General features: G+C 38.0%; 1 protein-coding gene across 1 annotated transcript in view; it reads left to right on the top strand.

Moving 5' to 3' along the window:
• LOC118969086 (serine/threonine-protein kinase TAO1-like) overlaps positions 1 to 12,849 on the top strand; it is a 59,675-nt gene that overhangs the window by 39,984 nt on the left and 6,842 nt on the right. The window contains 3 exon segments of the mRNA XM_073236208.1: positions 1,399 to 1,638; positions 5,514 to 5,726; positions 6,633 to 6,815. Of these exon segments, the coding sequence (XP_073092309.1) occupies positions 1,399 to 1,638; positions 5,514 to 5,726; positions 6,633 to 6,815 (636 nt within the window).

The following is a 12,849-nucleotide window of genomic DNA, read 5'->3' as shown; positions in this document are numbered from 1 at the left end:
GTATCATGTGTAGATGTTTATTGAAAATTTGTCATAAAGCAAAAAATGGAACAACTACAGCCATCACAAAGCAGATTACTATAAAACTTTTTAAAAAAAGATCTGGATGTCCTGATCTGATCTGGATATTTGTCCATTATATTTTTCGGTAAAGAAAGCATATTATATGCCTATAATATATATTTTTATTCAATTTTAAAAGTGTATGTTTTTGTGCAATAGTTGTGTCACGATAGCATGGGGAAGGTTGGGAAACATATGCACCAAATGTTGGCCCCTGGAGAAGCGGCAGCAGAGGCAAAAGGGCCAAGTCTGAGTTCCTTCTACAGAGAAAAAGAGAGAGAGCGTGTGTGAGTGTATGCGTGTGTGTCGTATATTTGATCTTTCTGAACTGAAAAAATTGTTGTAACATTTATTGATCATGAGGTAGGTATTCTGAGAGCTTTCCACTTATGAATTCATTTCAGCCTCATGTTAATTTTATGAAACAGCTATATTATAGTCTCCATTTGAGAAGTGATGAAATTGAAGCACAGAGAGTTTAAGTAATTAACCCAAGGACTCACTGCTAGTTGGTAGCAGAGCCAGGATTTAGAAAGCAGGCAGTCTAGCCCTAGAGTCTTGTGTTCCTTTTTGTTTGTTTGTTTTTAAATTTTTTATTACAGTATGATTGATATATACTCTTATGAAGGTTTCACGTGAAAAAAACAACGTGGTTACTACATTTACCCATATTATCAAGTCCCCACCCATACCCCAATGCAGTCACTGTCCATCAGTGCAGCAATCAACTGCCAGAGATCCACTATGTCCCTTCTCTGTGATCTCCCCGTGATCCCCCACACCATGGGTACTAAACATAATACCCCTCAGTCCCCTTCTTCCTCCCTCCCGACCCACTTTCCCACACCCCTCCCCTTTGGTAACCACCAGTTCATTCTTGGAGTCTGAGTCTGCTGCCATTTTGTTCCTTCAGTTTTGCTTCATTGTTATTAGAGGCTTGTGTTCTTAACCACTACACTATACTGGGTATACTGCATGTAATAGAATTGAATGTATACACTGAAGAAATTCAAAGGATGACTTAGAAGTCCTCTTCAAATACAAAATTAGGAAACATAAATGAGAGTAGAAAGGACATTAAGTCTCCTGGGACAGATTTAATATGTCTTAAGCTTATTGTTAAAAATAGTATAAATAGCTAATGAACAGATAAGGAAATTATGCTACCAATTGCCCATTTTCTACAGTTACACTAATAAAACTCTAATATTTACTGTGCAGCCATTATTAAATCAGAGGATCACATCTATATCCTGGTTATTCTGTTTCTTAGGATTTTTTTCTCCTGGCATCGTACATCAGTAAATTATGCCTTTGTCTTTTGTTATGAATTAGGAGTTAAATAAGAGGCAGACTCAAATGGACGTGGAGCATGCAACGCTCCTGCGTCATCATGAATCCATGCAAGAACTGCAGTTCCGCCAGCTCAACACAAGGCAGAAGATGCGTTGTGAGCTGATCAGATTGCAGCATCAAGCCGAGCTCACAAACCAGCTGGAGCATAACAAATGGAGAGAATGAGAACTAAGGCGAAAGCATGCCATGGAGGTTCGACAACAGTCTAAGAGTCTGAAGGTACCTTTAGCCTAGGCTTCTTGACAAAGGAGAACAGATAAAAGGCATCATGTAAACACTAAAAGTCTAAGCCATATGTCTGCCATAAGGAAATTGAATAAGCTTTTTTCTTTTCATTTTAAGCATGTTTGGTCAGTTTTGATGTAGAGGGTCTGTAGCTACAGACTTCTGCTTATGTATTTCTCAGCAGAGTACCAAAAAATGGCCAGAACTTTTTCACTGCAGAAAGTGCCATAAATGAGATTCAAAATTCTTATTTTAAGTGTACCCAAATGTCCAATGTTGACACTACAACTATATATCAACATACTAACCTGTTGGCTTCTCTCTGTTGTTCCAAGTTCTATAGTTTTGGGATCTTATTTCCTCTGAATGTGATTTGTATACAAGAGAGGCAGTAAGTTGTTGATTAGTACAGAAACCATGAATGAAAAATGCCTTTTTACCCCCTCTCCCTTCATTGTCTATACTCATCCTAAGAGGAATAGTGGAATTATCACATTGTTACTCCCATTCTTTCTCTGCTTGGTAGCATAGGTAAGACCAGCGTATGGGTAGCTGGAGTGTATTTTGTTAATTAGCACATCAGAGAGAAGCAAGTTATTATTATATGCCCTCTTGTAGACAAATAAGGAGAGACAAGTGTTGGTGATATATAATATCTAAGGACTTTAAATTTTGTATTTGCTTTGCATAGAGGAATTTATTCACAGGATACTAAATTCAAAAGATGCCAAAGTGTATTTATTATAAAGTTAAAGGTTTCCCTCTCCTTGTCCTTTAAGCCACCTGGTCCAGCCCCCTCTACCAAAATCAACCAGAGTTAACAATTCCAAGGAATTTTCAAATTTTATAACTTGTAATAAATATGTGAAGTATAATCACATGTATCTTAATTAACAAAAAACTGAAACAACCCACTATATATGTTGTCATCCATAGTAGTATCTCAATTAATATGTACATGTCTGCACATTTTAAACTTTTATTTACATCTGATAAGGCCCATATCCCACAGTATCTTCTTTACCCCCTTTTTCAAACTCTTTGACAATTTAACTATAGAACTATCATGCAACAACACTTACCTGAATAACTGTCCTGAAGTGAAGTGAACTTCACTCACAGAAGTAATCTGTGTCAAAACCAGAAGCTAAATCAGAGGTATCTCTGGTTCCTATTCAGCTCCATTCATACAGGTTGTCCTGAACAAAATATAGAAGCAAAGCTAAGATTCACCCTTTCTTTGTGAATCTAAGTAAAATTTTACTTTTCTGTATCTTTAAAACAGCTAATGAACATCGTTTACAGAGTGGCTCATATGTTGACTACCCACATAACCACCATTAGTTAATGCGTATGAAAATCAGAATTCTTAATGATTTGCCAGATTTATTTAGTCTTTGTAGTAGCTACACAGTAGAGTTTCCCACCAAAAGATATTTAAAGCATGTCTATAAAATTAATTACAATTTTATAGTGAGCAGCACCCAGAAGTAAACCAAACTGAAAGCTTCCTGGTTTTCTTTGGTCAGACCATAATCTGATATGACTTCATTTCTCTGGGGCTTGGCATAGGTTAGTTGTTTATGTTTAACCCTTCCTTTTTTTTCCCTGTTGTTGCAGTCTTCTCAGTTTGAATGCTTGTACAACACTAGGCTTATTCTCACAGATACTATTAAAAAATCAAGGGGAAAAATAATGTTTCACAATCATAGTCGGACCTTAGATAGAAAGCTTCCTTCTCGTGATACATAAGCTCAAGATTTTGATAAAAGAAATTGTTCTGTTACTTTAGCGGGAAAGAAAATCACCATGTTCCTCTTAGTTATATATATCTATCTACTTGCACAATTTGAACAAAACAGACTTTTTTTAAAATTAAGGTATCATTGATAAACAATCTTATGAAGGTTTCACATGAGCACATTGTGGTTTCAACATTCACTCATGCTATCAATCCCTCCCACCCCATTGCAGTCCCTGTCCATCAGCGTAGTAAGACACTACAGAGTCATTACTTGTCTTCTCCGTGTGTACTGACTTCCCCATGACCCACCTATATTGTGAGTGCTAATTATAGTGCCCTTTAATCCCCTTCTCCCTCCCTCCCCACCCACAATGCCCAATCCCTTCCTTTTGGTAACCCTAGTCCCTTTGTGGAGAAAACAGACTCTATTTTAACACCAGGTCATTCCATTTATGTAAGTAACAGTTGCAATTTTTTTAGGTAAATTTTTATTTACTAAGTAATAGCTCAACTGCAATAGTGGCAACTATTCCAGCTTTCTCCAAGACTTTAAGGGGGATAGGAGGACTTCAGTGTGCACACTTAGATAAGCTGACAGTATTTGTAGACATTGGGCACCATTTCTGTGGAATGACTTGAGTAAACACCTATTGTCTATCTGCCATTTCTTCATCTGCCATCAGGTGATGTTTTGTCAGTATTAAGTGATTAAGAAACAACTGGAACATGTTTATCCTGCTTTCACTTGAGTGAAATATTGAGGAATATAGTTTATTCTTGGTATAAGTATTAATCTTGTTGACAAAAATTTTCAGGGCATTCCTTTTTGTCATTAGCTAGTGATATGGAGTGACTATAGTTTTCTTGGCAAAATATTTGAATATTTAAAAGTTTTTTTAAAGAATGGAGTCTGTTACACAAAGTCAGAAGAGAATTCTAAATTTCGTTGTTCCACTCCTAACTTGGAGGAATTTTATTAACCAAGGGCAGTATTTAAGAGCAGTGCTAAGCCAACTAAACCAAGAGTTTGTCTTTCTAGCTAGATATTTCTTGACCCTTCACAGAATAAAGGTACATGACTATGGCTTAGTACCTCAATTGGTGTAAATTGCAGAAAAGCATATATATTTGGTTTTGTAGTATTGGAGCAAAGAGTGTGAACTAGTTCCTTGACAATAGTGTTTGGTCATACATGCATTTGCACACTGACTCAACCATTCAATATCTGGCAGTATATATATTGAGGGAAATAATTTCGACTATAGGTTCTGCCTTTGTGTAGTAAATGAGCGTTGTTACTGGTGGGCTTGATGGGTATACCTTATAAAATACATCTCATCTTACTAAGTTTTGTTAAAACTTGAGTTCATAGAATAATTAACCTGTGATTTAAGGCCAGAGTTATTCTGTTTCTGAACTCAAATTATTTTATCTCAAAACTGTTTATGTAGTTCATGTCTGTTATCATTACCGCAAGAAGGGTTGTCGTCCCTTCCCTTGCCTCATAACTTTTCTTTGACCTTTGAAAGGTTAGTTAACTTTCAGGTTTTTGCTCATGGTGCTAAAGAGTAAACCCTTATGAAGTAGTTTCTACCTAGTTCAGTATCTTAAGGAAAAGACAATTGTAATAACAATATTTGTCAGTTACTGGTACCCTACTTTTATGGGGTCCATCACAGACTATATTTACAGTTGAGATTATCATTAAGAGAAATTGGAGCAAAATGTCTTAGATAAGGAACAGAGTAAATATACTTATTTTCTGCTTCAGAGATCTGATAAAATATTGACTGGCCAGTAAAATTATTTTATATCTACTAAGTGCATGAAAAGAAATATAATTTTCTGCCATCAATATACACAGTGATCAAAGGTAATTTTAATATTTACTCAGGTCACTGAATTAAAAACAAAATAAGTATTGCCTGAAGTCCTATGATGAATGAAGCTCTTGGTATTTTTATGTTTTAGAGTTTGTTATAAAATTGCATAGAATCCAATGGTTTGACCCAATATAGAGGTACCTGCCACTTATGATCTGAGTTTTTGTTGCCTTTTCATGTAAGCATAAGCTATACCAAATGCCATCTGTTAAAAATTATATGTCTGTTTCTTTTCTTTACAGTCTAAAAAACTCCAAATCAAAAAGCAGTTCCAGGACACCTGCAAAATCCAAACCAGACAGTACAAAGCTTTAAGAAAACACTTACGAGAATCTACACCAAAGAGTGAGCGCAAAGCTGTTCTGAAATGGCTTAAGGAGGAGCAGACTCGGAAGTTAGCCATCTTAGCTGAGCAGTGTGACCACAGCATTCGTGAAATGCTCTCCACACAAGCCGTAAGTTTATTTTACTTAGGCAAAACAAATATAGTGCCCCTTTCCTTCCACCACATTAATAAAATCCCAACAATTAAAATATTAAGGTGGAAATGAAAACTGTGGCACCTTGGGAAATAGTGCTGCTGGTCCATATTCTTCTTCTTCTCAGCATTGCTTGGAAATATGCATGATGTATATATAATTCTCTTTGATACACTTGGACATGAGGTTCTACATAGGCTCTCTGTTGGTGCCTTGCAGGTGTTTAGTACACACACCAACAGCATATCAAGATTGGAGAAGCAGCTTTGTTAAGCAGTGTTCAGAAAGTAGAACTTGATTGGGAATCCAGGTGGTTCCATTTGAGTGCAGATACAAAATATTTGCTATGTAAGTTTGCAGACTTTTTCTTAATTGGCCAGATAGTAAATATTTTAGGCTTTGTGGGCCAGGAGGAAAAATTGAGGTTATTATGTGGGTATTTACATTGCCATTTAAAATGTGGCCATTTCAGAATGTAAAAACCATTCCTAAATAGTGGGCTATTGAAAAACAAAACAAAAACTCAGGTAGCTATTCAGATTTGGCCCATAAGCTGTAGGATGCTTGTCCCTGTTCTATTGTTATTTCCACTGGAGAAAAAAGATTCAGAGTCTTATATCAATCAGATTCTATATTTTTCTTTAAAAAAATAACGATTATTTAGGCACCATCCAAATAGCTTATGATAGCTTTATCCTTATAATGCCATCGTTGGTACTATGTTTTCCTTTTTCAGAGATGTTTACTCCAAGATGTAAGAGAGAACAGTTGTGCCCTATAGAAGAGTAGTCTTCTTAACTTACACCTCCTCCTTTCCAGATGTCATGAAAAGATAGCTCATAGCTCACAGGAGGATATATCTGTTTTCTTTCTCTCTTTCAGCTGCATTTGGATGAAGCACAGAAGGCGGAGTGCCAGGTTTTGAAAATGCAGCTGCAGCAGGAACTGGAGCTGTTGAATTCATATCACGGCAAAATCAAGCTGCAGGCTGAGGCACAAGATGACCGAGAGCTTCGGGAGCTTCAACAGAGGGTTTCCTACTGCAGGGCACTCATAGAACAACAGGTATAAGTAATAGAAAAAAGTAATTGTGGGGAGGCGGAGCCAAGATGGCAGCATGAGTAGAGCAGTGGATATCTCCTCCCAAAACCATATATATATATATATACATATATATATACCTCCCAAAACCATATCCCATACTGTAGGGTACATTTTTGATCTATTGATTGTGTCCTTTGCTGTACAGAAGCTTTTCAGCTTGATATAGTCCCACCTGTTCATATTTGCTTTTGTTTCCCTTGCCTGGGGAGATATGTTCATGAAGTCACTCATGTTTATGTCTAAGAGATTTTTGCCTATGTTTTTTCCTAAGAGTTTTATGGTTTCAATATATATATATATATCTATATTGGTATCATTAATCTACAGTTACATGAAGAACATTATGTTTACTAGGATCCCCCCTTCACCAAGTCTCCCCCACATACCCCTTCACAGTCACTGTCCATCAGCATAGTAAGATGCTGTAAGATCACTACTTGTCTTCTCTGTGTTGTAGAGCCCGCCCTGTACACCCCCCATATTATACCTGCTAATCGTAGTGCTCCCTTTCTTTTCCCCGCCCTTATCCCTCCCTTCCCACCCATCCTCCCCAGTTCCTTTCCCTTTGGTAACTGTTAGTCCATTCTTGGGTTCTGTGACTCTGCTGCTGTTTTGTTCCTTCAGTTTTTCTTTGTTCTTATACTCCACATATGAGTGAAATCATTTGGTACTTGTCTTTCTCCACCTGGATTATTTCACTGAGCATAATACCCTCTAGCTCCATCCATGTTGTTGCAAATGGTAGGATTTGTTTTCTTCTTATGGCTGAATAATATTCCATTGTGTATATGTACCACATCCTCTTTATCTATTCATCTACTGATGGACACTTAGGTTGCTTCCATTTCTTGGCTATTGTAAATAGTGCTGCGATAAACATAGGGGTGCATCTGTCTTTTTCAAACTGGGCTGCTGCAGTCTTAGGGTAAATTCCTAGGAGTGGAATTCCAGGGTCAAATGGTATTTCTATTTTAAGCATTTCAAGGAACCTCCATACTGCTTTCCACAATGCTTGAACTAATTTACATTCCCACCAGCAGTGTAGGAGGGTTCCCCTTACTCCACAACCTCATCAACATTTGTTGTTTGTCTTTTGGATGGTGGCAATCCTTACTGGTGTGAGGTGATATCTCATTGTGGTTTTAATGTTCGTTTCTCTGATGATAAGAGATGTGGAGCATCTTTTCATGTGTCTGTTGGCCATCTGAATTTCTTCTTTAGAGAACTATCTATTCAGCTCCTCTGCCCATTTTTAATTGGATTATTTGCTTTTTGTTTGTTGAGGCGTGTGAGCTCTTTATATATTTTGGATGTCAACCCTTTATCAGATCTGTCATTTATGAATATATTCTCCCATACTGTAGGGTACATTTTTGATCTATTGATTGTGTCCTTTGCTGTACAGAAGCTTTTCAGCTTGATATAGTCCCACCTGTTCATATTTGCTTTTGTTTCCCTTGCCTGGGGAGATATGTTCATGAAGAAGTCACTCATGTTTATGTCTAAGAGATTTTTGCCTATGTTTTTTCCTAAGAGTTTTATGGTTTCATGACTTACATCCAGGTCTTTGATCCATTTTGAATTTTCTTTTGGGTATGGGGTTAGACAATGATCCAGTTTCATTCTCTTACATGTAGCTGTCCAGTTTTGCCAATACCAGCTGTTGAAGAGACTGTTATTTCCCCATTGTATGTCCATGGCTCCTTTATCGTATATTAATTGACCATATATGTTTGGGTTAATGTTTGGAGTCTCTATTCTGTTCCACTGATCTGTGGCTCTGTTCTTGTGCCAGTACCAAATTGACTTGATTACTGTGGCTTTGTAGTAGAGCTTGTAGTTGGGGAGCGAGATCCCCCCAACTTTACTTTTCCTTCTCAGGATTGCTTTGGCTATTTGGGGTATTTGGTAGTTCCATATAAATTTTTGAACTATTTGTTCCAGTCAAAATCACATACATTATTGAAAATACAACAAATACAACTATTCCTAAAAGAGAGACCAGAAGACACAGGACAAAAGCCAGACTACATCCACACCCTGCGAGAACCCAGTGCCTCGCAAAGAGAGTAAGATACAAGCTGCAGCCCTGTGGGACCTGAGCACCCCTCACCCCAGCTCCTGGCAGGAGGAGAGGAGTCAGAGCGGGGAGGGAGAGGGAGCCCAGGACTGCTAAATAGCCAGCCCCAGCCATCTGCACCGGAGCACAGACACACAGTGTGTGGTGTGCTGGATGGTAGGGAAACAGGACAGGAAGATCTGTGAGCAGGTCCCCACAGCTGGCACCCCTGAGACAAAGAAAAGTGAGTGCCCTTTGAAAATCTAAAGGGACAGGGGCTTCACAGCTGGATGGAAGCACCCCAGCACAATCAGCCCAGTAACTGGGAATCCCAGGGAACTCCAGGCACCCCAACCACCTGCGCAGCAGTGCAGCTCAGAGGCCCCTCATTGTGAAAAACAGCCTCCGGCCCATTCCCCCTCTGGTGTGACTCCACCATAGAGGCAGTGGCCATGCCCAGAGCAACTGGGAAGAGCTTCTTCCACATGAATCAGATACCCCATCTGTGAGCAGCTGCCCAGCACAAGCCACTAGAGGTCGCTGTTCTCCCAGGAGAGGAAGGCCACAAACCAGCAAGAAGGGACGTTCTCCCAGCCATCACATGCGCCAGCTCCACACAACTACCTCTATCACCATGAAAAAGCAGAAGAATTTGATCCAGACCAGACTGAGACAACCCCTGAGAAGGAGTAAACCTAACCAATCTTCCTGAAAAAGAATTCAAAATAAAGGTCATAACCATGCAGGTGGATCTTCAGAGAAATATGCAATAGCTAACGGATAAAGTCTGGAGGGAGATTACAGAAATGAAACGATCTCTGGAAGGACTTAAGAGCAGAAGACGTGCAAGAGGCCATTAATGGAATAGAAATCTGAGAACAGGAATACAGAGAAGCTGACACAGAGAGAGATAAAGGATCTCCAGGAATGAAAGAATATTAAGAGAACTGTGTGACCAATCCAAAAGGAACAATATCCACATTATAGGGGTACCAGAAGAAAAAGAGAGAAAAAGGGATAGAAAGTGTCTTTGAATAAATAATTGCTAAAAACTTCCCCAAGCTGGGAGAGGAAATAATTGCTCAGACTACAGAAGCACACTGAACTCCCAACAGAAGGGACCCAAAGAGGACAATGACAAGACACATAATAATTAAAATGGCAAAGATCAAGGACAAGGACAGAGTTTTAAAGGCAGCTAGAGAGAGGGAAAAGGTCACCTACAAAGGAAAACCCTTCAGGCTATCATCAGACTTCTCAACAGAAACCTTACAGGCCAGAAGAGAATGCCATGATATATTTAATGCAATGAAACAGAAGGGCCTTGAACCAAGAATGCTGTATCCAGCATAATTATCATTTAAATATGAAGGAGGGATTAAACAATTCCAAGACAAGCAAAAGTTGAGGGAATTTGCCTCCCACAAACCACCTCTACAGGGTATTTTAGAGGGACTGCTCTAGGTGGGAGCACTCCTAAGACTAAATAGATGTCACCAGAGGAAACACAAAAGAGCACAGAATAAAACAACCAACATATAAAGAATGGAGGAGGAGGAATAAGAAGGGAGAGAAATAAAGAATCACCAGACAGTGTTTATAACAGCTCAATAAGTGAGTTAAGTTAGACAGTAAGATACTAAAGAAAATAACCTTGAACCTTTGGTAACCACGAATATAAAGCCAGCAATGGCAATAAGTACATATCTTTCAATAATCACCCTACATGTAAATGGACTGTATGCACCAATCAAAAGACACAGAGTAATAGAATGGATAAAAAAGCAAGACCCATCTATATGCTGCTTACAAGAGACTCACCTCAAACCCAAAGACATGCACAGACTAAATGTCAAGGGATGGAAAAAGATATTTCATGCAAACAACAGGGGGAGAAAAGCAGGTGTTGCAGTACTAGTATCAGACAAAATAGATTTCAAAACAAAGAAAGTAACAAGAGATAAAGAAGGACATTACATAATGATAAAGGGCTCAGTCCAACAAGAGGATATAACCATTATAAATATATATGCACCCAACACAGGAGCACCAACATATGTGAAACAAATACTAACAGAACTAAAGGAGGAAATAGAATGCAATGCATTCATTTTAGAGACTTCAACATGCCACTCACTACAAAGGATGGATCCACCAGACAGAAAATAAGTAAGGACACAGAGGCACTGAACAACACACTAGAACAGATGGACCTAATAGACATCTGTAGAACTCTACATCCAAAAGCAACAGGATACACATTCTTCTCAAGGGCACATGGAACATTCTCCAGAATAGACTACATACTAGGCCGCAAAAAGAACCTCAGTAAATTCAAAAAGATTGAAATTCTACCACCCAACTTCTCAGACCACAAAGGTATAAAACTAGAAATAAATTGTACAAAGAAAACAAAAAGGCTCACAAACACATGAAGGCTTAACAACATGCTCCTAAATAATCAATGGGTCAATGAACAAATTAAAATAGAGATCAAGCAATATATGGAAACAAATGACAACAACAATACAAAGCCCCAACTTCTGTGGAGCACAGCAAAAGCAGTCTTAAGAGGAAAGTATATAGCAATCCAGGCATATTTAAAGAAGGAAGAACAATCCCAAATGAATAGTCTAATGTCACAATTATCGAAATTGGAAAAAGAAGAACAAATGAGGCCTAAAGTCAGCAGAAGGAGGGACATAAGAAAGATCAGAGAAGAAATAAATAAAATTGAGAAGAATACAATAGAAAAAATCAATGAAACCAAGAGCTGGTTCTTTGAGAAAATAAACAAAATAGATAAGCCTCTAGCCAAACTTATTAAGAGAAAAAGAGAATCAACACACATCAACAGAATCAGAAATGAGAAAGGAAACATCATGATGGACCCAACAGAAATACAAAGAATTATTAGAGAATACTATGAAAACCTATATGCTAACAAGCTGGAAAACCTAGAAGAAATGGACAACTTCCTAGAAAAATACAACCTTCCAAGACTGACCAAGGAAGAAACACAAAATTTAAACAAACCAATTACAAGCAAATAAATTGAAGCAGTAATCAAAAAACTACCCAAGAGCAAAACCCCCAGGACAGATGGATTTACCTCGGAATTTAATCACACATACTGAGAAGACATAATACCCATTCTCCTTAAAGTTTTCCAAAAAATAGAAGAGGAGGGAATACTCCCAAAGTCATTCTATGAAGCCAACATTACCCTAATACCAAAACCCGGCGAAGTCCCCACCAAAAAAGAAAATTACAGACCAATATCCCTGATGAATGTGGATGCAAAAATACTCAACAAATATTAGCAAACCAAATTCAAAAATATATCAAAAGGATCATACACCAGACCAAGTGGGATTCATCCCAGGCATGCAAGGATGGTACAACATTCGAAAATCCATCAACAACATCCACCACATCAACAAAAAGAAGGACAAAAACCACATTATCATCTCCATAGATGCTGAAAAAGCCTTCAACAAAATTCAACATCCATTCATGATAAAAACTTTCAACAAAATGGGTATAGAGAGCAAGTACCTCAACATAATAAAGGCCATATATGATAAACCCAACATCATATTGAACAGTAAGAAACTGAAAGCTTTTCCTCTGAGATCAGGAACAAGACAGGGATGCCCACTCTCACCACTGTTATTTAACATAGTACTGGAGGTCCTCGCCACAGCAATTAGACAAAGCAAAGAAATACAAGGAATCCAGATTGGTAAAGAAGAAGTTAAACTGTCACTATTTGCAGATGACATGATATTGTATATAAAAAAATGATAAAGACTCCACTCCAAAACTACTAGAACTGATATCAGAATACAGCAAAGTTGCAGGATACAAAATTAACACACAGAAATCTGTGGCTTTCTTACACACTAATAATGAACCAATAGAAAGAAATCAGTA

This window comes from Manis javanica, chromosome 4 (genome assembly GCF_040802235.1).
Source record: "Manis javanica isolate MJ-LG chromosome 4, MJ_LKY, whole genome shotgun sequence".
Lineage (NCBI taxonomy): Eukaryota > Metazoa > Chordata > Mammalia > Pholidota > Manidae > Manis > Manis javanica.
This window is presented reverse-complemented; position numbering and strand designations above follow the sequence as displayed.